General features: G+C 34.9%; 1 protein-coding gene and 2 long non-coding RNA genes across 8 annotated transcripts; 1 reads left to right on the top strand and 2 right to left on the bottom strand.

Annotated features, from left to right (window-relative positions):
* Positions 1–4,754: 4,754 nt before the first annotated feature.
* Positions 4,755–6,908, bottom strand: LOC141279791 (tumor necrosis factor receptor superfamily member 14-like). The gene is made up of 5 exons (XM_065246869.2): positions 6,770–6,908; positions 6,059–6,184; positions 5,811–5,966; positions 5,527–5,614; positions 4,755–5,343 (listed from the first exon to the last, which is right to left on the bottom strand). The coding sequence occupies exons 1-5, from the start codon at positions 6,894–6,896 to the stop codon at positions 5,148–5,150; spliced, it is 693 nt and encodes a 230-aa protein (XP_065102941.1). The 5' UTR covers positions 6,897–6,908; the 3' UTR covers positions 4,755–5,147.
* Positions 6,909–12,102: 5,194 nt separating this feature from the next.
* On the top strand, positions 12,103–16,280 carry LOC135729312 (uncharacterized). 4 transcript variants are annotated; one of them, XR_010525665.2, is made up of 10 exons: positions 12,103–12,801; positions 13,198–13,293; positions 13,383–13,437; positions 13,538–13,609; positions 13,736–13,821; positions 14,117–14,164; positions 14,247–14,347; positions 14,657–14,962; positions 15,362–15,462; positions 15,785–16,280. It is a non-coding gene; the product is annotated as an uncharacterized lncRNA (long non-coding RNA). The 4 variants fall into 4 exon arrangements; XR_010525667.2 differs by having other exon boundaries at positions 12,683–12,801; positions 14,899–14,962; XR_010525664.2 differs by having other exon boundaries at positions 12,105–12,801; positions 14,247–14,962.
* Positions 16,281–17,762: 1,482 nt separating this feature from the next.
* Positions 17,763–22,062, bottom strand: LOC135729311 (uncharacterized). 3 transcript variants are annotated; one of them, XR_010525661.2, is made up of 4 exons: positions 21,696–22,062; positions 20,803–21,017; positions 19,624–19,840; positions 17,763–19,051 (listed from the first exon to the last, which is right to left on the bottom strand). It is a non-coding gene; the product is annotated as an uncharacterized lncRNA (long non-coding RNA). The 3 variants fall into 3 exon arrangements; XR_010525662.2 differs by lacking the exon at positions 21,696–22,062 and adding an exon at positions 21,344–21,673; XR_010525663.2 differs by lacking the exon at positions 21,696–22,062 and adding an exon at positions 21,547–21,667.
* Positions 22,063–26,712: the final 4,650 nt, after the last annotated feature.

The raw sequence follows: 26,712 nt of genomic DNA, 5'->3' as shown, positions 1-26,712 counted from the left end.
TTTCACAAATGTTCTTTACATTATATAGGATGATTTTATGTGGAAAACAGTAAATCACAAAGAAATACTTCAGCTGGGTTTTCACAGGCATGGTCACATTTATCTTTAATCTTTAAGAATGTTGCATTTTCTCTGAATATTTGATTTAATGTACTGTATTTTTTAATTAAATTTGCATTGCACAATAAATTATCTTAGCTGCAGACATTTTAGGTATCTATAAATACTGATAACTGTGGTCAAAACAATATCAAAATAAATAGTTCTGTATTATTAAATTACAGACAAAGATTTTGAATAGCTACAGTAGGTTGGATTGTATGTTTGGTACGAAATGGGTATGGGGGGGCCTGACCCCCTATTTTTTCATAGGGCCCAAAATTGCTAGCGGCGCCCCTGGCTGTGCTACCCAGTGTGGTGTAGTGTGTCGATTGTTTTGTGCCTGTGCACTTTGTTAATAAAGATGTTTAGTCTTTATTATTATTATTCCTCATGACTTGATGGTATGAGTCTTCCACTCTGTTTACGCCTCTGGCGGTCTGGAGGTATGAAAAAGAATGCTGGTTACGAATGTAATCATGGCTCTATGAAAGTTCTCGTAACCAATGATCTTACACTATGTTCATGCCTCTGGCAGTCTTCCACTATTCGTAGAACCATTCGTAACCAGCGTTTTAAAGAATACATTTATCGACTACAGGGGGACTTTAAGAGCTTAGTTCTTACTTCTGTCTAGTTGCCCTTACGAAAAAGAAGTATACTTCAAGTTCATTTTATTAAGTACACTTAAGTAATGTTGGAGTATAGTTTTAAGTATACTTTATGTAGTAAGTGTACTAACATTTATGTTCTTGTAGTATACTTGTAAGTGTACTGCTTGAATACCGCATGGGACTAAATTGGCCCACTTTTAGTATATAGAAGTATACTTCAAAGTGTACTATAAGTGTAAGAGTAGTCAACTTTAAGTGTACAACTAGTGCACAATTAGTTCTTCATTTGTACTGCAAGTGAACTCATGAGTATACTAGTAGTTTTCTAGACTTATACTTCAAGTGTGCATGCAAATGTTCTGTTAGTGTACTCTTAGTAAACTAGTAGGTTACTTATTGTGTGCTGCAGGTATACTTCCAAGTGTTCTTTTAATATACTTTCAGTTAACTAGTAGTTTACTAGTCATATACTGAAAGTGTAAATGCAAATGTTCTGTTAGTGTACTCTTAGTAAACTAGTAGGTTACTTATTGTGTGCTGCAGGTATACTTTCAAGTGTTCTTTTAATATACTTTTAGTTAACTAGTAGTTTACTAGTCATATACTGAAAGTGTAAATGCAAGTGTTCTGTTAGTGTACTCTTAGTAAACTAGTAGGTTACTTATTGTATACTGCTTGTGTAACAAAGCACTTTGACACTGAGGATCCATCTGCAGGTTTTTATTAAACACACTCATATTCCAACAGGCAAGGTCAAACAACAGCAAACACAGCAATGTAAGGCAGGCAAATCTCGTAGTCATGAAACAGCCAAAAGGGTCAGGGCAGGCAACAAACATACAGTACTCATAAACCAGGTAAAACAGATCAAGATGAATAAATACAGATAGATAAGCAAGCAGGCAGGCAGGCAGGCAGGCAAACCGCTCAGCAATGACAGCTGGTACAAATCAAGACTTTGCACTGACTGAATGTTTCCATAGAGTTTATATAGGCTGTCCAATGAGTTTCAGGTGGCAGACTAATCAGTCCAGGCATGCAGGATTATGGGAAATGGAGTCCAGAACGAAAGTTAATATTCAGGGGGTTCAGCCATATATATATATACAACCTCAAATCAGAAAAAGTTGGGACACTGTAGAAATTGTGAGTAAAAAAGGAAAGGAATAATTACAAATCTCATAAACTTATATTTTATTCACAATAGAATATAGATAACATATCAAATGTTGAAAGTGAGACATTTTGAAATGTCATGCCAAATATTGGCTCAATTTGGATTTTATGAAAGCTACACATTCCCAAAAAGTTGGGACAGGTAGCAATAAGAGTATAAAAGTTAAATGTACATATAAGGAACAACTAAAGGACCAATTTGCAACGTAATTGGCAACATGATTGGGAATAAAAAGTGTGGCAGTGTCTCTCAGAAGTCAAGATGGGCAAAGATAGTCTATATTCTATTGTGAATAAAATATAAGTTTATGAGATTTGTAAATTATTCCATTCCTTTTTTACTCACAATTTCTACAGTGTCCCACTGTAGTGTCCCATTATATATATATAATTTTTTAATTTATTATTTTTGTTTGATTAGCTTACTGATAGCATACGAAAGATTTAGCTTCAAATTGAAAGTACAATTAAAAGGTACAAGTAAAAAAATTAATACACAGGAACATTGTATTGTACTTTAAGTGCAATATATTTATATTTATAGTATGATGTTAAGTTCACTTAAAGTAAAGTTGAGTAGTAAACTACTAGTTAACTAAAAGTATAGTAAAAGAAAACTTGCAAGTATACCTGCAGCACACAATTAGTAACATGGGCGGAAATCCCGGGGGGGTCGGGGGGGACAGGACCCCCCCTATCTGAGGGTTGTCCCCCCTAAATTATCATTAGAATATGTGTATTGAAAATAATTTAATGATTTATAATACTTAAACTAGTTGTGTAAGAAGTGAAACAATACAAATGCAAACGGAGCAACAACAAAAAAACGTTTTAAATATTTGGATTCCCCCTCCCTTGCCTCACAGTGGTTTGGTCCACTGCCCACGCCCCTTTTACCTCACCACCACACATTCCGGTGGTAGAGAAGTGTACGGAGCCGACGCGTTAATAAGCTATATACAATACAACGTTTCCCATCACTTATCAGTTTATCCTCATATGTTTTAAAACTGGACTATTTTGACATATAAACATGAACATATTTCGTTTTCTGAGAACAGAAGCAGATAAACGATCAAGAAAACATTTTTATGCATTCATGCAGAGGTGAGGCAGAGCTGAAAGTAACAAATTACATTTACTCACCTTGCTGTAACTGAGTTTTTTGTGTACTTTTACTTTGAGTAGTTTTTAAAATCTGTACTTTACTTTTACTTAAGTATGTTTAAAGTATTGTTGGTTACTTCGCTACATGTTAAATCATATCCGTTACTGAGTAAAAATAAATAAAAAAGTAAGGTGATAAAGACGCGCCACGGTCGGATGATTGATTGATGGGCGGGGGAACTCGCAAAAAGAACCATGGAGAGGGACGAGACAGGCGCAGGCTAATGCAGACCCTCAATTCAATTCTTACGAAAGAAACCCCTGGCCATTGACGCAAAGCGATTGTTTCATTCAGGTAGGGTTCATGCTCTTGAGTACGGAGTTTGAGAATTGCCGACCGTGTTTAACCGCTAATTTGCACGATGCATTTTTAATACATGCGCATTATCTTCCGAGGTCTAGCAGCTTCGCGTCAAGTCAAACAACTTGAGAACGTCCTCGAGAATGCGCAGATCATTAGACATTGCAGAGAGAGAGAGAGCGCGAGAGAGATAGATTGAAAGACATCAGGTACACAGGTCTGGGAGCTAATAAACGTGTAAAGGATGTATAGTGTATAGCCATGGCACTCATCTCATTATATGTTCATTTATGTATATAGTTTAATAACAATGTATGTTACCAGCAATACATCAATTACAACCTTCATATAATGATTGTATTTACTAGCTGCTGACCTCATATTATTTTTGCTTCAAAAGTGCATAACTCACCTGTAAAAATCATTAAATAATTCCATAAATGTTTCTTAGTTATAAAAAGCTTTTTATTTTATTAACATTTGTTATTGCACTTTAATTGTAGAGATGTTTACAATTAAAAACATAGTTTGAGATGTATATATCCTTCCTTTGTGAACTATACTAGAAACCTCTCCCCGCTGTAAAAAAGTAACTCTTAAAATTAAAATGACCTTTTACTTGAGTAGATTTTTAGACCAGTAACTTTACTTTTACTTAAGTAAAATATTATTAAAGTAACTTTACTTTTACTTAAGTAACATATTATTAAAGTAACTTTACTATTACTTAAGTAGAAAATTGTATTACTCTTTTCACCTCTGCATTCATATGTATTAAAATTAAATTTGCGTCCGTTCATAGAGAAAGAGAAACGTTTTCTATCTGTACCCATTTCCTTGCAAGTACAATTTTGCCTGTATTATTGGTGTCCCCTTCAAAAATTGTTCTTGAAAAATTTTATGTTTATTGTCCCCCCCAACATTTAGATGAGATTTTCGCCCCTGATTAGTAACTTACTAGTTTACTAAGAGTACACTAACAGAACACTTGCATGTACACTTTCAGTATGAGTAAACTAGTTAACTAAAAAAGTATAGTAAAAGAATACTTGCAAGTATACCTGCAGCACAAAATTAATAACTTACTAGTTTACTAACACTAAAGATTCTCCATAAAGATAATATACATTTGTACACTACATATACTTTCAAAATTTACTTAATAAAACTGTTTCTAAAGGATGCTAAATAATGTATTTTATAAATATGCTGTCAGTGCATTATTATAATGATAACTTTAACAGATAAAGTATACCTAAAATAAACTTTAAAATAAATTCAAATTAGTATACTTTAAAAATTGCATAGAACTTTAACTCCAAGTATATTTTTTAAAGTATACTTTTAGAAAATATACTAAATTATAATTATTTTGAAATATGTTAAAAGTTTAATTGTAAGCAAATATGTTGTAAGCATACTTTCAATATATTCAAAGATGGTACATTTCTCTCTAAGTATATTTGTAATGTACTATTGCAAAGTTAAATATACTTGAAATACAATAAAGTATTATTTTTCACCAGGGCTATTCATATGGCTTTTTGCAGCTTTCTTGATGTAGCTTTCGTTGTTGCATTTTTACTTTATACTTTTAAGTATATGTCAGTAAACAAGTATAGGCCAAATATACTTAGACATTTCGGTCAGTATAGGTCAAGTATACTTTAGTACAATTTAAGTATATTTCTGAGAAGTACCTAAAGTACATTTTAGAGAAGTACATAAAAAGTAAACTGAAAGTATACTTTCTTATTTTAAGTTTAAAAGAAAAACACTTATAGCACACTTCAATAAACTTCTTTTTCGTAAGGGTGTTTCCGTCTTACTTTGAAGTAGTATAATAATAAAGCTGTAACAGCAACCATCAAAGAACATAAAACGACTCCAACTCCAACTATAAGAGCAACTGGAGTAGATTCCTCACATTCAACATCGGATGACTTTGTTCCTGCTTTTATTTCTGTAAGCCCCTTAATGTCACATCTGAAAATATGTAAAAAAAAAAAATATATATATATATATATATATATATATATATATATATATATATATATATATATATATATATATATATATATATATATATATATATATATATATATAATAATTTTCAATTTTTATTAGAATGACAATTATTTCACGTTTACATCTGTGGTAACAACTCACTTTGAATGTGGTTGACAAGCCATTAAAGAGCCATTTGAGTAAGTGCCGTCTGTACAGTTAGCACATATAGTGTCAGTAAATGCTGTTCCTGTAAAATATAAAAATTTAATTATAAAGACAATGAGTTAGTAAGGAATGTTATTGGCAGTGCTACTTGGATTGTTCTTAAATACTTCGGTATTCTCCAAATTCCTAACAGCAATACAAAAAATATATTGCTTTTGTGGTTTGTCTCTTGCAGTTATATTTGTGTGTAGTACACATTTCAGCATTAATACACTTACCTGTTTGTTTAATATATTGCCCAGGGTTACATTTTGTGTGTTTCTCAGCTAATGTACAGCTGTGCTTATTTTGGTCAGTGCAGTAAAATCCCTCCTGTGGCTCACAGATTGTATCTGCAGTGCGTGTGCAAGCCTTCTTTACTCTTAGTCCTATAACTGTGAAAAATAACAATTCTTAAATCTGAAATGCATCAGAGAGCAGTTCATTATACAATTGAATGGCTTTATTATAGAGAGAAAAAACTTACCTGCATCACACATAGAGCAGGTAAAGCATTTCATAAGACCATTGGGTTCGTCTGTATAAGATGATTCAGGACATGGAACACAAGTTGTACTGGTATCCACAGTGCAATCCCAATAAACATGGTTTCCTAAAAATGTAGTTATTATGTAGTAGTTAAATGAATAATCACTCTCTTTGAAGAAAAAAAAATATCCTCAAACTATATTCTGCAAACATTCACATGTTGCTGCTTAGTCATTTAGAATGTGATCAGTATCTGCTGACTTGACTACTCATGTTACAGCAAGAGAAAAATATTACTAGGGTTTAAAATAAACTGAATCAAATATTTAGCTTATAATGAGTTACAGTTGATTCATTTTAGTGATTATAGTTAAGTAATGAGTTATAAAGAGCTACTGAAATGCTCTGCTCTGAGAAACTGCCAATCAGAGCAGAGCTCAACATTATTGTTCATGACCTTTTCAGATGAGGCAATAATAGACAATTTCATTCTTGGGACAGATCCTAGGGTTATAAATGGACATGTAAAACTGTCTCTGGATAATTTTTGCACTAAAGTCACAAAACTTTTATGTAGGTATCAGAGAACTTTTTGCACATTTAAAGCATAACGTTTACCTTTTGACTTAGAGAGAGAGTCAATGCATCCCAAATATTTTTGTGACATCTGTAAACAGAACCCTTCTAAATATGAAGTGTTTGTACTTACCCGGAGCACACATAGGACAACATTCTCCTTGTATCTCATATTCAGCACGAGCACAGGTGCAGAAACTCAGTTCAAAGTTCAGAGCCAATATAGCAGCAATAAACAAAATGATCCTTAACAGGAACATGTTTGTTCAAGTGCAAGTTCAAAGTGCAAAGTTATTGATTTAGCCCATTTAAAACTGAACGCAAATGATTCTCCGTTAGACTTCATGAATGTTTTTTTTTTTGGGGGGGGGGGGGGGTGTTTATTGGTTTAGATGCATTCTGGTCGACTGAGTGGTGATATTAAGCCTCTGTTTAGAAGTTTGTCTCAATTTGTGTATCTGATTCCCTTATATCATCAGATCCAGCAGGGTGAAGTCTTTAGATGCTTTGGTAAACTCTTTCTCTTTATATATGGCATGTCTTCTCTTGAGTAAGCAAGATGATCAGTTGGGTTCTGTAAAGAGTTGAAAAGGTTACAGTTAATGCCGTAACAGTTAAGTACTGTATTACAACGGTTACAATTGATTCAATTCTTAAGGTGTCATATTGTTAGATATATTATGCCTTACGCTCCAGAATCAGAAACATCACCACTCCAAAAGACCATTATAGACCTTTCTCACAGTAACCGGAAATACGTAATCGTCGTGTAAGCGGAGTTCCTGTCAAGCGTCAACACACTAGAAAAACATAAACCCGGGCAAGTTTAAAATGGATCAAAGAGTCTACAAAACTTCGTTAACGGATTTGCCAAATATTACATTTGCTGATGTGACACGACTAATGGAGGAAAACTTTTTCCATGAAGAATTTGTCAATAAATTTCTAGGTAAGTAGAGAGCGAGTGTAACTGTTACTGAACTGTTAACTAAAACGACACATTATAAGTCTCGCCGGATAGCCTGAATCCACTTCTGTATACCTTCACCATCAACAGGGAATTGATGGAACAGATACGGCTTTTTACATTGCCTTGACTGCGGAGGAAGTAGATTTCCGCGACGATTGCGTAGTTCCGGTCATAAATACGGAAGTTGTGAGAAAGGTCTATTAAGGCAGCACAATCTGCAAACCCATTAGTTAGCATTATTTCTCATTTCAAGAGTCCATATTATGCTTATTATCAAGTTTATGATTTTATTGCCATGAGTCAAAGTTCAAATTTAAATGATTAAAGTATTAAACTGCAAGTTGAAAGTATGCAAAGCCACAGAGACAAAAATAATCAAGACAGTTAAGGGTTTATTAATATTTGCGGGAATTTGTTCAGTAATATGTTTACAGCATTAAGCCCACCCCCTATCTTGGTTAATGAAAGTATAATCAACGTCTGATGTGTTTATTGCAATTGTGCCCTGATGTAATCAACATGTGTGCCTGCACTGAAGGTGTGAACCAAATGCCACATACAGATATATGGCCTATAGAAACTTATCAGTGTAAATAACAAAGAAAGACCATTCCTCAAACCCAGTTCACTTAAAGTGAACCAGAAGAGGAATTAGCTGAATGTGACCTCAGTCCTTTTGGTGTTCACAATATAGTGGACGCAAAAGAGGACTTACTTAAAACTGAAACTAAAACAGTTAAGCTTGTTATGACAAAGCACTTTACAGGAAGGGTGTATGGAATTTAACTCACAAAACAATACCTAAATAAAAAAGAAACTAACTAAAATCTTTACATCTATCAAATTTGTATTAATATTACAAGTGCGTTATTAATTGCGATGTTAATATTACTAAATAATATAGGATGGTTGAAATAATAATGTCCATTAGAATGTAAAGTATTCTCTTATCAAAGTTAAGGGCTAGGCTCAAAAAAGCCTTTAAGCACTGCTTAGTCCCAAAATGCATGTTCGTGCAGTCTTATCTGAAAACAACTTTTGCTGACATATCTTAAAATATATCACTGGTCCTGCTTGATCTAAAGACGTAATGATTATGTGTAATGTATTAATGTAAAAACTCCTAATATAACCAAGGCCTAGTACTGGCCTAATCTAAACCGTGTCTGGAAAACTGCCACATAAACATTTATCAGAGGAGTCATATTGGATAGGCTAAGTATTAGTCCTACAAATTTTAGAAGAACAGATTAAGGTCTTTTTCCTAAACGCTTCAATCATCTCATAGTGGTGAAATAAACAGACCAAAAACAACGTAGTCTTACCGAAAAGGATCGCTAGAAGAGAAATTCTGTAGAAGCAAAACCTAATCCTGCCGTCCAGCTGAGATGGTTCTCACTGCGGAACACAATATCCAGGGGGCGGGGTTGGATCTAGATCCAACCAGAGCCATAGAAGGAGAGAGTTACGTCAAGTCCGTTCACTCCAATGGAACGTTTTTTTTTTTTTTTACAGCAATGGCGGACCACGGCAATACAGAATTCCCGGAAGTCACAGTCAGCTCCATAGAGTTGCATTAGAAAGATTGAATGTGTTGAACTTAATACAAGATTTAAGACTTAATACGCTTGACAAATAAGATTGTATGTTAGCAATACATGTGAATCGAATGACTTTATGCATCAGTGTGTTTGTAGTGCATTATTTCTCATTTAATTAGTACATTTAGGGGGTGTTTGTAGAAAACGGGTCGGGCTAGGAAAAGCTGTGGATAACTTTAGCAAAACACAACAAACCACGAACAGCCTTTTATTGGTAAATTTCGTTTTCTCAATGCAGATTCATCCATTATTGTACATATTGTGTAATTAGAGAGGCTAAATAAAGTGATGGTGGTATAAAGTGCATAACGTATGGGTGGAGTGTTTTTGACACTGTGGTTTTGCTGGTTAATAAATAAAATAAAATAAATGTATTTATTAATAACAAATATATACTTACATAGTTAAGAGATTAGTAATCATTTAAAGTGATGATGATGTTTTTTCCCATCAGATGTTTATATTAACAACAAAAAGAAAACTACACTAAGCCAGAAATATTATTATAATTTATAATAAATTAAACAAAGTGCTTTGTAAGTCTTTCTTAATGTCGTGCTTTATTTATAAATTAAACCAGTATGAGTTACATTCACTTTGTACATTATAAACAAGCATAACATTATAAACTTACATTAGTACAGTGTGAAGCATTTTAAAGTGGCTAAAGGCAGCGTAAAACATGTTAACAAGCCACATACCAGCAGATGACCATACAAATGTTCCTATATTGGTGGATTTAATTTGTCAAAAAACATTGTTTAAATAACTACATAACAATACTACATTCACATTTTGATGTGATGTATAAATATTGTAAAAAAAATGTGTTTCTTGACTATAAATTAAGAAAAATCACAGCTCTTTGCCTCTAACTCAATGTATTTCAATGGATAGGTGTGTTCGACTTCATGCGGCGCTGCGCAGACCGATCGGCGGCTGACTTGAAGCAGTGCATTCCGGTTAGTAAGTTTGTCCGACTTCAGCTGGCGCTGCATGCACGTGACTGTGTCATATGGTTTTTAAGTACCGCGAGAGCGTTTCGAGAGTAGCCGGCTAGCTCAGCCGGTGCAGCTTCTCCAGAGCGGCTGCCCGGAGTTGTAATGACGTAACAGCTTGACGTGATTGGTCGCCTCACTGATGACAACGATCACGTGCGTTTCAAGTTTAATCCAACCTTTAGTTCCACTAATAAACATTATAAATTCATGTTTTAAAACAGGAAAAAACACTTTAATATGCTTAAATATGTTATATTCTGTCGTGTAATAAAATAAAAAGGAAAATAACAAACTCTATTGGTATTTTAATAATATAGGCTTGTTTCCCGTTATTTTCGGGTATAAGCAGCAATTAAAATATTCGATATAAAATGTTTCTGGTTGCAACTTTTTATTAAAAGGTTTGTTTTTATCAAATTCAGCATCTAATTCACTTCATTCGCGATTAATAACAAGGAAACACGGCGCACACGTCACTACGGCAAGCAGCAGGTGTCCGGCTTCACAGCTCCGTCTTCAGTTCCTCCCTCGACTGCAAGCGGCAAACCTCGCCGATCGGTCTGCGCAGCGCCGGATGATCTCGAACACACCTTATATCTAGGAACTAACTGAAGTCTCCGCGAATCACGTGACGGCCGAGCTTCTGGACTTCCGTTGGCACAACTCTGTTTTTCTATGGCTCTGGATCCAACCAGAGCCCCAACTCCTCCCACTTTATATACTTTGTTCCGCCAAATGAACCAGGGCTGCGTTCAGCCCCGACAAAACGTTGCACAACGTTTATTAAACTGAAACGGTGATGCATTGAACACCCTGTTGTGATGACGCAAGAGTTGCAACTACGGTAGCTGAGAGGCCATTCTTTGTGTTCTTTTTTAAATGTTTCTGAAGCCTGATGAAATCGTTATAAATGTGTGTTTAATACTGTAAAATACCCTCGATGTTACAGTCACTGACCTTGCCGTCCAGAATGAAAGACAACATTCCAACTTGAACCCATTGAGCGAGCTGTCTCTTTACTATCGCGTGGTTTTATACATCTTGCCGCTGATTGGGCTGACATTTCTGACACACCCACCAAACAAGAGAAAACGCTTCTAAAACCTGTTGCATTCCGTTGCACACCGTTTCCAGGAAACATGTCGTTCAACCCGGAAACCGTAGCAAAACGTTGCGCACCGGTGTGAGATTGAACGTGCCCCAGTATATTTGCGTTGTTGCAGGACGCAATTAGTTGCAACCTGTGATCACCAACGTTTGCTCTTATCAATTTAAGTGTACGTTTGATTAATAATATAATCGAGAAAGATTCATAATTTAGAAAGTATTCCAGACAGTGTGATATCACTGAAGGGATTTCCCAGCTAACACAAATACGTAACTGTTACGTAACGTCGACGTAATATGATGACCAAACTGGCGACGAACCGAGTTACGTCGTGGCGACCGGAAAAGTGAAATTCCTGGATTCGTCGCCTGCACGTAACTTCGCAACGTAATCTGCCTGTCGTGGGCACGTCGTGACAACGTAATGGATTGAAAGTTTTATGTTGGTAACCAGTTAGTAATTTAAATCTTTTATTTAATATTCTTTGGGCGGACATCTGCAGTAGGCTACAACTAATTTAACTTGTCCTTATTTGCCCATAACTAAAAGACTTACCATAACATATGACAGACTCCGAGATGGAATACTTCATTTTATTGAACATGAACATTACATTACAAACATTTAAATAAACATATGTTAAAATAAACATTTAAATGGATTCTCCATATAATTTAAAATGTAATTTCTGAATTGTGCAGGCGTAGTTTTGTCAGACGGAGAAAGTGAGAGAGTGTCCTCTTCATTTTCCGGTTGCCAGGGTAACGCTGCTCTAACCCAGCAAACATTGGTCGGACGGCAACGTCGTCTCCCTGGCCAAAAGAGGTCGCGGCAGGACGCCACAAATGGTGTACTATTGGTCCGAAATCAACGTCGTCTCCCCGTCCAAAATTAGTCGGTGCTGGACGGCACAAATGCACAACATGTCCTAAAATGCATTTATGTAGTCCTTGTGAAATATGCAAATGCTGTGCGTACACCTTGGTTAATACTGCAATAATTAATTTAAGTGAACAAAGTATATTTTTAAGAGGTTATGAATAGACGTCCACTCACGTCTTTTACACGTCTAGACTACACTCGTAGGAAAAAAACATAATAATCTTTATGAAATACACGATTTGTATGCAAAGTAAATATATAAACTTTATCTTGTTTAAATAAATTATAATCACAAAGTGCCCAGTGTGATTGCAAAGCCACGCTGCATTTTAGTCATTATTTCAACCTGTTTTATTATTGAATGTATGCATATAAATGTAAAACAGATACATATCCGGTCACTATTTAGGTGTGAGTTGGATGTAATTTCAAAAACTGTGATTCCAATATTATTTTAAGAAATATATTACAAAATCCCGCGATAGGACAGATTATCTCGCGAGATAGTGGTCACGTCACGCGTCCTTCCGGAAGTTCACATTCAAACACGAGGAGCGATTACGAGGGAGTTTTGTCTATATATTATGCAAAATCTACTGTTGGGTAAGTACATTGTGTATTATTTAATTAACGTGCTTAAGTTTTACTTGTTTGACACGAAGGCTCCGAAATTAACGTTGCCAGAATTGTCCACTGAGTATGGCGAAAATTAGCTATAAGGCTAAAAGCTAACGTACTTTGAAGTTATAACGTTACATGGTATAAAGTATGTTTAAGGATACAGTCAAAGTTATTACTGTAACTAATTAATGTAGCCTCTTGAAAGTCTCTTTCAGAAGGTAAATTATCTGAAAAACAAAAGTTATTTGGCATTAATGGAATTACAATGATTTGATTGCCTAAACATTGCACATGCAAAATATTAAATACTGTTTTGCATTAAAAGTTCAGCATAAGTGTTTGTTTGATTAACTTCCTTTGCCTTTGTTTTGTACAAAGGAAAAGTAGAATCTCATCCAAATAAAAATAAACAAACTAAAGGCACTGTGTCCTACACAGACCCTCCAAAATATAACCACCCAAAACCCAAGTCAGGTAAATGCCTCAGTTTGAAAATACATCAACAAATTTGAGTTGTTATTGTGGAGTTAATATAATTAATTATCATTTCGTTTTATTTACAGTTGAAGATCAACACAAACCAAATAAAGATGTGCATTCTACAAACAATAACAAAAGGTATGGAAAACTGTAGATATGAATTTTTGTAGATATGGCTTAAACAGTCTACACATTTGTTAATGTTCTAATTTGTCATATGTCCTTTTTTGTGCTAAAGATCAAGTTTTGTGTCAAACACACTTAGATGAGGTGTGCCCGATCCCTGACTTTGTCTACCCTACATTAAGTTGTAAGTTTTTGAATTCTTTGCTTAATACTACGAAAAAGCGTGATTCTTTCAAAAAGGACTTTTATATATTTTGATATGAAACTCAAAAATGTATATAAATTGTTTTGGTGTATTTTGTTTACACAGGCACACTTCATGACAGTAAACATCGGTATCAAGCTGGTGTGATTGATCTATATCCTGGCCTAGAATAAGCTGTGACACTATGAGACGTACGTGCTACTGATACTTTTGTTATTTTTTTGGTGCATTCCCACACTATACAAACACGTTGCTTTGCTCCAAAGTGCATACACTTTTGCCTTTATAATGTCATTCTTATTTTCAGGTAAAAATTTATTCCATGAGTCAGGGTTTTGCCTGAATGTCAACATAATATCCAAAAACTTTGATATAAAAAGTGATTTATTTTAATATTTTACACTACTATGTATTTTTTAAAATACATTGTGCATGTGTATGTTTATTGTACTTAATGAAATTACATGCAAGGTGTTTGTTTCGCAGGGTCACATAATGAACAGGCATCTTACAGACAACCGAAAGAGGCATACGGTAGTATTGTGTTCTTGTGTATTGTCATACACCTAAAGAGGATTTTTTTTAATCATACAATTATGGTGTTATTCATTCATAGTATTCTCTACAATCCCAAATTCTGGATTGACGCCCCAGTACCAGAGGGCACCCCAATCCCAGAGAGCACGCCAATCCCAGAGAGCATCCATCTGAAAGCAGGTGATGAATTTACTACTAATCAAGGAACTGGCTTTACTGACGAGATGCGCATGATATCGCATGCGATTTATCGTGCAGCCCTAGATTTTACATTAGTGACAACTCATCTTAGAGGATAAACATGTACATTTCTCTGAATCTGAGTTAATAGTTACAAATACAGAGCTTATAATGTCTGTCATTGCTCAACCACAAAGACCTAAAAGTACAGACAGCTAATTTCATAACTAATGCAGTATTACACTGTGAAGTTATTTATATATACTGTTAAAATATTACACTACCATATAATTAACTCTATTTGTCCAGGTGAGGTAACACAACGAAAAAATAACAGGATGGAGACTACCTGATTCTTCACCTATGGCCTCAGCTTCAAATGCAAGAAGCAAGAAATGCTATATGACTGTGTATTTTGCATTATGAATGCATTATGAATACATCAAAGATGTTGATAACAAGTTGATCTGCGTAAATGGTGACATAAAGAATATGTATATATATTTCCAGCTATCTTTCTATAACATTATTTCAATTGTTTTCACATGTAGGTCCAGCAACTGTCTGAGTTGGTGGATATTCTGTCAGAGACTGCGTGAACAACGTTATGAACAGGTATGTATTTCTCTTGAATTGTGTAATCCTGCATAATATTTCAGGAATATATATTGATTACCACCATAATTAACCCAGCTATTTATATTACTTCATTTCAGGATTAAATCTGTCACACATTACTTGTCAGAAGTTTTAACGTTCGTAGTGGTTCAAACAGTCAAACAAGAAATCAAAACATAATTTCAGTGTAAGCCATTACTTGTCATCAAAACTTATGGATGAGGATATAGTTTATAGCACTTGTTACATGATAGATGAGTAGTTGTGAAATGTTAAAACATAGTTTATGTTTGAACATTGCATGCAATTGCTATGTTGCACATTACTGTTAATTGTGATTTATTGACCATTTAGGTAATTTGTCTAAGGTGAAGTAATCAGACATTTCTTTCACAGAATGATGTCTAATTGTCTTATGGCCAAGTTCAATATGAGCGGTGGTGGACATCTGGAAAAGAAGGCTTTTAAAGGCACACCTTTGTATTATGTTATTCAAGGTAATTTGGGGAATATGTTGATCTAAAAAACTTGTTTTTGTATATTGATGTAATTTTCATTGCTATGATTTATGTATTTAGGGGACATCACAGCTCACCTGTCTTTATCAGAAATATCCTTTTCATTTTTTGACGATTACAAACCTAGTTCAGGGTCTTTCTCAAGGGCACCACAGTGGTTTTGTAGAGGGAGAGGACAAATGCTGTTTCCCCCACAACTGATCTAACACTTATTTAATGCAGAACATCTTTTATACTATATATTGTATTGTATTTTAATTGTATTTATTTTAAAAAGAAACATATTCTTCTCTTCCCTCAGATGCTGTGAAGAGGTGGAGCCCAAATGCCACAGACTCGGAAATAGATGCAGCTATGGCAGACCACCTCAAGCACGCTCCAGGAAGAGCTGGGGGTTGTGAAAACACTAAATAAGCCAAACAGCTGTAATGTGTTAAAGAGAGAGTACACCCAAAAATGAAAATTGTTATAATTTTCTTACCCACATGTTTCAAACCTGTATACATTTCTATTTTCTGCTGAACACAAAGATTGAAAAATGTTTGTAACCAAGCTAACTGTCAATAATTTTTTTTTACAACTGTAGTAATGGGTTGTGAGATCTGCTTTCTGCTTTCTATTCTTTCAAATATCTTTGTGTTCAGCAGAACATAGAAAAGTATACAGGTTTGAAACATAAGAGAGAGTAAATTGCTAAATAATCAATTTTGGGTGAACTATCCTTTTATATAGTAAAGTATTTTGAAATTGTTATTATAGTTAAACAGTTTAAAAAAATAAAAAGTGCCAAATCAGAACATGCTTCTTTTTATTGCTTATGTCCACAAATAATGTGTTCTTTAATGTGTTTGAAATACACGTGATTACAACGTTATAAAGACGTTCAGGTTTGACTGGACTAAATTTGTGTATTTTTAAAACCTTAATAATTGCCTATTACAATTGTACAAACTAGCCTGTTTTATATGCACGTTTTAAGTGAGTATAACGCCTACATTAAGCAGAGACTCATATTACCGTCCAGAAGACGACATTTTTAGACGTGCACGGACCGTGCAGAAAAGACGTGTGATTCACGGTCAGATGACGTCAAAGACGTCGGTTGGATTTTCATTTTGGAACTATTTTTCAACCATGACGGGACGTGACGAACGGACGTCTTTTCAACGGTCATCACACGTCCAAATGTTTGCTGGGAACCTTCACCAGTCCAAAACACCAAACATGTCCCACAAAACTTTAAAATAAAGACAATAAAATAAATAAAGGTTAAATAACATCTACACGTTTTCATAAATATCGTTTTATTTGTTTAATTTGTGAAATAGTGTCTTACCTGAAAAAACGAAATTTCCTGTCAGATGAACATCCTGTCAGTGCAGCATAAAACGCGGTTTATACTGTCGGGCGAGAGTCTGTGAGCCTTAATAAGTATGTTAAAATGTTGTTTATAACTCTTAAGCAACTTAAATAAGTTATTGTGAAATTTAAACGGGTCTCAGTTCAGAGAAACGACCGGTAATGACTCCTGCCGTTCTACTGTGCACGCGCGGTCGCGCGTTCTGGTCAAGTTCAGCTGGGCGGGAGGCGCGTGCTATTTAATGTTTCCCATGTAAATGGCATTTCGTGTGTATTTAATCTATTTTGACTTATTTAAGGGAAACTTTAAAACTGAAAAGTTTTAATAAGCTAACCTAAATAGAAAAGGAAATTAATGTTTATATAATTGTATAGGTAATGAAATTACCTCCATGGGACGTAACAGTTACGTTGCCAGTAAGTTATGAAATTACCAAAATATTACCAATTTATTACTTAACTGGGACGTACTTGGTTATCTTGCGACGTAAGGAGTCCGTACTGGCGACGTGGTACTGTAATGGTAATGAAATTACCCCCCTTGGACGTAACAGTTACGTTGCCAGTAAGTTATGAAATTACCAAAATATTACCAATTTATTACTTAACTGGGACGTACTTGGTTATCTTGCGACGTAAGGAGTCCGTACTGGCGACGTGGTGATTTGGTTCTGTAATGGTAATGAAATTACCTCCCTAGGACGTAACAGTTACGTTGCCAGCTGGTAAGTCATGAAATTACCAAAAATGACCAATAAATTACGTAACTAGTACGTCGTGTGTTAGCTGGGTTATTTGTACATTATCCCACTTATAACACATGTACATACAAGTGAATATAAAAACAAATTTATTTGATATCCTTTATTAGCAAATAAAAAAAGTAAACCATCTACGAGGGAAACTTGTTTTCCTAATAAACATTCAATTTATTAATTTCTAAATAACATGCCATAGCCTATATATTTTAATAATTATGCATATTTATACTGTACTGTAGGTCTTAAACTGCATGTGGTAAGATTACTCGTAGTAGGCTTACCCGAAATGTTTTACTCCAAAACATTATAGCATTTCACCCTAAAGGCACTACTTTTATTGTAGTCATAAGTAAAGTTCGTTTTTATGTCAAAAGAATAACTTAATTTAGTTACGACTTAATGTGGAAATGGTAACGCAGCGACACATGTATGACGTGTCTTGTGGTTAAACTGCTGACCAATGGGATCTCTGGATCTGGATCCAGCTCCGCCCCTGGATCTGAATCCAACCCCGCCCCCTGGATGTCGTATTCTGCAGTGAGGCGCTACTGGTGCGTGCACCTGTATGGAAGGCCAACAGGGAAAAAACATGTTGAAAATACGTGTTAACACGCACTACGTGTTAACGCGTAAATCACGTGTTAACACGCACTACGTGTTAACGCGTAAGTGCGTGTTAACACGTAAATCACGTGTTAACACGTACCTACACTGTTTTTTTTACCACCACCTACTGGTGTGGAGCTTTGAAAACACAGAAACAAACAAGGCTTGGATATCACAGGATGTTATCTAAAATATATTTTGAGCATTTTATAAAAGCATTAGTAGGCTACAACTACATATTTTTAAACAGTTAACTATAATCGTTCAACCCTTGAAATTCATGACCACTTTCACACATTTTTCCAAACTATATTTTTAAATACACTTTAACTTTATCATGCTTCTAAAGCCTAACTGGTAACTGACAAATGAAAACAGGACATTATGTTTTCATAGGTCAACCCATATGCATTATATTTGTTTGTTAGTCCCTTTGATAACCACCGTAAGTCTTATGAAGCTGCTATTGGTTTAGATAGCTTTATAGTAAATATAGTAGTTTTGCTTTATCCTTCAAAGTATAATTGATCAATTATAATTTTTTTATTATCATTAGACACACACAGGAAAATTGTTCGTAAATTGTTGAGGAGACAGGAGCTTTGCAGTATCCAGATGTGATAAGGAACATGGCCCTTCCATTGTATGGCACATCGCATGGAGTATGAACTACCCTATCTTATGTGATTTTGTTAAATGGTTTATGAAGCCTTTAATGGACAGTGGTCCCCTGCTTCAAAAACAGCAGACCTCCAACATCAAGCTTAGCAGAGCTGGGGTGGTTGGTGAGAATCATTTTGGTTGGCTGAAGAAAGATGGTGATGACCTCAGAAGTGCAATGCCTGCAACACATAAATGGTAAAGTTTATTGTGCTGCCCTGGGAAATGGGTGACCTAGGAATGTTAGTATATGTAGGCCTAATGCACATCACAGCCTGTAAACTGTTAAGTCTTATAACTTCATACAATCAGAATGTACTGTAGTAAAAACATAAATGACAAAGAAAACAGAACTTTATTACATGTACTCTAGTAAGAATTAGGCAAATTATATGGAATATAAACTCCAAAAGGATTTTTTTTTTTGCTCAGTTGTAAATGAATCTTATTTAATATTTGATTATTAATAAAACCCATAAACCACAAACATTGGCAACAAAGGGATATAATTGTTTTCAACCAAAAACATTGTAATAGGTATAGTATTGACACAGGAAACAGAAATACAGACTCTCTAAAAAATGCTAGGCCCATCATAAAGACAACTGTGTAACTAGAAATCAATATTAAAAGGTATAAAGTTGAGACCTTACTTACATCACTTGGTCAAAAAAAGTCACAGACTCAACTGTAGGCACAAAACAGTTTATTGAATGCACAATGAAAATCTCAATTCCAGAATGCAGAGACTCACCAAGCAGCAGGGTGGCACTAAATTGAGTCACTGCTGAGAATGGCACCTTGCAGAAAGAGTCCGAGTTCAAGGCATCAGTCAGGAAATGTTATCAGGGAGAGCAGCGAGGCAGGCAGACGGGATGAAGAGAGCCAAAGAAGAACCAACCGATGTGAAGCTAGGCATAGAGAGGGAAGATGAGGCTGGGAGAACTGGGCAGATGGCATCAGGGCACAATCTGGAGAGAACAGAGAAGAGTCAGAAAGAAAAAGCACTGACAGCGCATCTCATAATTAATGAGATGATGACTAGACGGAGGGGAGGATATAGCCTGGGATACACTGCATGATTTTTGGCGGTCCCAAACGAAAGATTACCATCGTGAAACATTTGTGGCAATTTCTGTGATCGTGGCTCTTCGGTGGTCCTATGTCGACCAGCTTACCAGTATTTGTTTAACACTAGCACATGCTGGTGACATTGCACTTAACTGGAGTCACAGTCATCACAACCTATGAGTCAATAGGTGTCATCATTATACAGTCTACATGCTTGTCGTACCCAAGTTTAAATGATCCATGTCGCACAGTGTGATAAGGTAATGATATTATAGGAGAGCAAAAATCTTGCAGTGTATCCTGGGCTTAAGACAATGACTGGTACGTGCATGGCCACCTGTCAAAACAAACCAATGACAAAACACACAGCGTACAAAACACATAAACAGAAACAACAAATCAGAACAAAGCTGTGACACACTTGTAGCTATAGTATTCAATCAGATACTGGTTGCCCAAATTCATTGATTGTTTCATTAGACAGAAACAGGTTTTGGAATGTTTGGTGTGATGGTTGCTGTATCGGTCAGGTTAACAAGTGAAAACTGAATATTTCATTTAGTATGAAAAGTAAAAGTTACACTCTGATTTTGACCTTAAATGCTTAAAAATGTCTAAATTAAGTGCAGGTGCAAAGTCATAAATATATTAATTTGTGACAGTTCTACAGTTTGCACTTGAAATAAACACAGACATGACATGTAGATAATAAAAATCTTTAACAAAAATATCATCTGAAAAAGGATAAAGATGTTTTAACAATTTAAAACAAAACTGTTTACTAATAATAAAACAGACAATAGCAGAAAGAATAAGCATGCATGTTTAAGTTAAGAAGAATAATGAGCTTTTTAAAAAGTACCTGTATGTCCAGTTGTGCGGTCTGGAGTACATTGCTTTGCATGTAGTCCTATAAGGATCGCTTGGTCTTCTTGAATATATTAAGTCATATAACTGCTTCAAGTACGCATTCTCTCATCACGCCCACTCTTACAGCCTCAGGGTGGGTCATTGTTCATAATTTGGTCATCTAAATAAGCTTCGGTCAATCTTGTGAATAAACACTGGGTGAATAATCTGTGAAAGACAAGCATATAGAAAACCATAAAAAGTTGCTTGTATTAGTAATAACTAGAATCAGATTTGTTTTTATGATTTTTGAAACAATGGTTATTCAAATGTAAAATCATAGTATTAATGTAAAATCATCAAGGAAATTATATAGACCAACTTACTCTAATAATGCTACACAGTAGGCCTACAAATGAATATAGTTTCCATCATATTTGGACAGATCTGTGTTATTAACTCTCTTGCCAGTTTGTCATGAGTCATAACTTTGTTCATATTTTTAAATGAATAACAAACACAAAGCATTCATTTAAACAGCACTAAAATTTTACCTCACTATATTGTCTCCATCTGGGAAAGCCTGACACTGTTTCCACTAACTTATGTTATTGCAGTTATAAAGACTTTTGCCCAAGGCCATTTATCTAACAAAACTGTTTTCTGTTGTTGTTACTGCTGCTGCTTTTGCGTTTGTATTCCTACATAGTACTTTTTGGCTCTTCCGTGTGGTTACGTTACCCTTCCGTCAGCGTACCTGGCTTATGATGGCTATGAGGTAAGCTTACGGCAAACTCGACGTAATGCTTGGATCACTATATCATTAATTATTCACACAATGACAGTGCCTGTCGTAACGCATTCGCTGCAATATAATTATTCATAAGCTTGTGAGCGACCACTTACCTATTGCTTACGATGAGCTGACGTTACGATCTTCATCTTCTTCTTTTGGTTTAATGGCGGGTTACGAACCAACTTTAAAGGTGCATACCGCCACCTGCTGTGATGGAGTGTGAAAATAATGATCTGCCTCTTCTATATCCTGTTATATAACACACTATTCTTAATAAATCTCAAACTGCATTTGACTTCCTGATTTTGGATCTTCATTTAATAAGTTGGCTATAGTAAAATCATTGCATGCTATTGCTTGTAAATCTTCCTTTAAAATACAACTCAAAATGATAGTGGCGAAGAAGTAATCTGCCATCTTGTGCTCATTAGTGGTAACGACATGCAATGCACAAATGACTAAAACGAGTTATTGTTGTTAAAGCCAGTTTCATTGAAAGCATGGTTTACCGACAATGCATTAATGATCTTATCATTTTAATGATATATTAATAAATCTATGTCCAAAGTTAAGAATATGAACGCAAAAAACTAAATGACAAACATTAAGTGGTGTTTTCCCGGACAGGGGTTTTCTTAAACCAGGATTAAGCCTAATTAGGAAAAAATAAACAAACATACCTTACTAAAAACATTACCTGTGTGCATTTTAAGGCAAAACAAAGAGCACTGATGTATTTTAAGATATGTCAATGCATTTTTTTTTTTAGTTTTGAAGGATCCTGCCTTAGATCCTCACGTGCAGAATGTTTTTATTATTGTGTTTTTTATCATTTATCATTTATTTACATAATCATCATAATCATTTTATAATCATTAGTTTTTATCCATTTAATTATTGTATTTGATTATTTAATATCATTTTATCATTATCAATTTCATTATTATCATTTTTATTATTACATTATTGTTTATTAATTCATTTATTCATTATTGTTTTTATTCATTATTCATTTATTCATTCATTATTATATTTCTACATTTTATTATATTATTCATTAATTAATTGTATTTCTATATTTTATATGTCTCTTGGTGGTTAAGTTTCATAGAGCTGTTCTGTCTGTGTGTAAACAAGATAGATAAAGAGAATGTTTATGGAAGCCCAAGGTCTAAGGGATGATGCAGCTGAGCAATTTTGGATATAACCGTGCATGCTGTATTCCTGGGGTAGGCGAGGTTTGAACATTGAGGCATATGCAACTGAAACTGCTGTCCATCAATAAAACTCTGTTCTATTTTATCATCTAAAACCTCCGTCTCACGACTCTGTTTATGCTCTCCAGCAACGATTGATCAGCCTTGTATCTGACGGATACTTTAACAAAGTAAACTTATATTTTCTGATGTGATCTGGTGTCCGGGGCTGGATCGTTCTTTTTTTATTCTGTCTGTCGTGTGGAGTCCAGATCTAACAGTTTGTACAGCTCTTACATTTATTTTAGTCTAGGACTAGTCTAATCCCTGTCCGGGAAACCGCCCCTAAATTGCTCCCAATACAATTTTGCTGTGTTCTCCACTGTACATTGATTGTACTGATTATAATCCAAAAGTCAGACGGGCCAAGTAATTCCCACGTCATCCATTATAAAGGGAGTTTTATTGTGCAGTGTAGCCAATTTCTATACAATTTAGTCCAAGTTTGAAAAACCTTTTGTTTCCATGTCACTCAGAAAGTCAGTGTGATGTCTTGAATTAGTAAGCAAGCAAAACCATTCAAACGTTTTAGCCTATAAAATGAATTAAAATGCAATTAAGCATTTTAATGTAGTTTATTAATCAACATTAATTATCATGATTATCGAGGGCATAATCAAAAATAAATATTTTTGTTTTCCCTGTAGTGAGTAGCCTATCTGTCTCATATCTGCTTGGAGTTTGAAAGACTCTTCTGATGCTTTTTTATTAAGTTTATTTACATATTTGACATTGAAGTAGTCTAAAGGTAAGTCTTGATTACTTTCATTTTGTGATACTTGAATTAGTTACTGCATCTCTTTAAGGTTATTTGTAACTGTATTGGAAATTATGTTGAAGTAGTTCTCCCAACCCTGTTCATACTTACACACAAATAATAACAAAATTACAGAAATCAAAGTATAATCAGTTCAATGTAAGAAGTTATTATGATTACTAATAGAAGTGTACTCTTTGTCCTGTTATTTTCCTTACCTTGCCACTCAGTCCTTTAGGTTAGGGTAGTTGAAACTATTTCTAATTTCAGCAAAAGCTCCAGAGTTAAATCAACACTGCTTAGATTCACACCCAAGGTGTTAAAAATTACCAAATAATTTTTTGTATTCTTCCTACGAACTATCACAATGCTTCAACACAAACAATAAAATTTTTGGGATCAAGTGCTCAGCTAAGTAAAGATAAAACTAATCACTGTTAGGATGACTTCTTGTTTTTATCTTTTTTGTTAACAGCAAGTGTTTATCATAAATATTCATTTCATTATTTAACTTATCCTAGGGGCTTATCCTAAAATTATTAGACTAAAATATATATTTGAGCTCGCTTAATTTAAAAACAACTTGCACTTAAGCTTTTTTGTATCAATATGTGAAACAATGAATTGTTGATAAAAGGCTGTTAACAGTTACCAAAAAAGCTTAACTTCTTAAATATAACATAATATTTACATCATAAGATAATAGGCAGTCATGGTCTAATAGTTAGAGTCGGCCTTATAACCTAAGAGTTTTGCTGGTTCGAGTCTCACGGCTGACAGGTTGCGACTGAGGTGCCTTGAGCCAGCCACCTGTCTCCCAGTGTTTCCCGGGCACTGCAGTACTGCTCTGGGTGTGTATGTTCACGACGTGCAGTGCTTGTTCACCACTCACTTGATAGGTTAAATACAGACGTCACATTTCAAGTATGGGTTACCATACATTGGTCATTATGTCACTTTTACTTTTCCTTAAAAAGGATCAGATGGAAAAAAAACTAAAGGTGAAAACAAGAAAGCACTTTTTTTTAAATTCCAATCAAAGCTATAGACATGTGTCTTATTGCCATTCTTCTTTTTTTCCAGTCATCACATATGCATTTATTCATTTAGCATATACATTCATCCAAAGTGTCTTATAGATCAGAAAATACACAGAAAAAAAGCATCAAAAGTTTATTACATTTGCATAATTGTTCTAGTATCTGCTGCAGAGTAGTTTTAGTTACTATGACAAAGAAACGGTCTGAGCGTGACTAATCCATTGGAAGCCTCAGATTGATCTATGACACATACTTTCTGATATGGAAACTTTGTCTGAGGCAACGCGTGCCAAAAAGTAAAAAAAAAAAGCTTAAAAGGTTTGTAGTTGAGAGCCTCCTTCACACAAAATAAGATTATTATTTAAACTCAAAAAGCATGTTTTAAAGCCTAACTGCTCTATACAATGACATTGATGTTCTCCCATTAGGCCATACATATAGAGTTCCATCTGTTGTTCATATGCTAAATTGGTTGTAATTATATAGTGTGGTATTGCTATACTATATTATTAAGGATATGTGTATGACACTAGTGAAAAACAAATTTTATAAGGCATTTATAAACTAGCTGAACTAGCTATAAGTGCAATCAGATCATGATGGCAGGTAGTCCAAAGACTTCATATGTAGAACATCATAATGTGTGTGTGTGTTCACAAATGATGCAGATGTACCATCTGCTTGAGCATACATTCCATTTACGTTCATAATCTTGCTATTAACCAATTGTTATTAACATAAACTTAATTAGATTACCTGTGGTTAAGTAGTGTTTAAATAAATTTTTTCTTGCAATATTAATCATCCTCTACTGTTTATAAGAATTGTATGACACTACTGTGTCATCATTTAACACCTCTATTTTTAAGAATATAATTCTTTCCATAGGCAGGTACGAAAAGAACAAGACATTAGACACAAAGTAAGTAGAAATTGGGACTATTGCCTAATTCACAAAGCTAACAAAATTATTTATAACAAAATTAAATGATACTATAATTATTATATATAGTCCAATCTGTAACCTATTTATGATCATTATTCACTGTTAATTACTTTTAAAAATATATATTTAGGATAAAATACTTCAATTTACAATCCTATCTATCTGTCCGTTCTGTGTATTTAGGTCAGATTCGCCACACCACTAGATGGTGGTAAAACTCCATGTCCATGATTTCTAACGCGTTAACACGTGATTTACGTGTTAACACGCACTTACGCGTTAACACGTAGTCCGTGTTAACACGTGATTTACGCGTTAACACGTAGTGCGTGTTAACACGTATTTTCAACATGTTTTTGTCCTGTTGGCCTTCCATAGCACCTGGGCTGCGTTCAGCCCCGACAAAACGTTGCACAACGTTTATTAAACAGAAACGGTGATGCATTGAACACCCTGTTGTGATGACGCAAGAGTTGCAACTACGGTAGCTGAGAGGCCATGCTTTGTTTTCTTTTTTAAATGTTTCTGAAGCCTGATGAAATCGTTATAAATGTATGTTTAATACTGTAAAATACCCTCGATGTTACAGTCACTGACCTTGCCGTCCAGAATGAAAGACAACATTCCAACTTGAACCCATTGAGCGAGCTGTCTCTTTACTATCGCGTGGTTTTATACATCTTGCCGCTGATTGGGCTGACATTTCTGACACACCCACCAAACAAGAGAAAACGCTTCTAAAACCTGTTGGATTCCGTTGCACACCGTTTCAAGGAAACATGTCGTTCAACCCGGAAACCGTAGCAAAACGTTGCGCACCGGTGTGAGATTGAACGTGCCCCTGGAAAGAAGTTGAACGATTGTAGGTTGTACCTTTGACCTCATACATCCTGAAAAGTTAAAGGTGCTCTAAGCGAATTGAAGCGTTTTAGACCATAAACATTTTTTGTTACATACCGGAAACATCTCCTCACTATCTGCTTGCTGCCTGTCCGCTGATCAAACTGTAAAAAAACGCGATCTCTGTAGACAGCCCAGGCTTCACAAACGGCAATATCAACAAATGGCCAAACCTAGCCAGCACAAAACAAAACAAAGTATTCCAGCCAATAAACGGCAAGAAGGATT

The sequence above is a fragment of the Paramisgurnus dabryanus genome, chromosome 11, assembly GCF_030506205.2.
Source record: "Paramisgurnus dabryanus chromosome 11, PD_genome_1.1, whole genome shotgun sequence".
Classification (NCBI taxonomy): Eukaryota; Metazoa; Chordata; class Actinopteri; order Cypriniformes; family Cobitidae; genus Paramisgurnus; species Paramisgurnus dabryanus.
This window is presented reverse-complemented; position numbering and strand designations above follow the sequence as displayed.

What these genes read in the sequence shown, in the direction of transcription:
- LOC141279791 (XM_065246869.2), bottom strand. Translation starts at nt 6,896, where the DNA reads ATGTTCCTGTTAAGGATCATTTTGTTTATTGCTGCTATATTGGCTCTG. An exon ending in GCAATATATTAAACAAACAG is followed by an intron (nt 5,615 to 5,810) that starts GTAAGTGTATTA and finishes TATATTTTACAG; the next exon opens with GAACAGCATTTACTGACACT. An exon ending in GCTTGTCAACCACATTCAAA is followed by an intron (nt 5,344 to 5,526) that starts GTGAGTTGTTAC and finishes ACATATTTTCAG; the next exon opens with ATGTGACATTAAGGGGCTTA.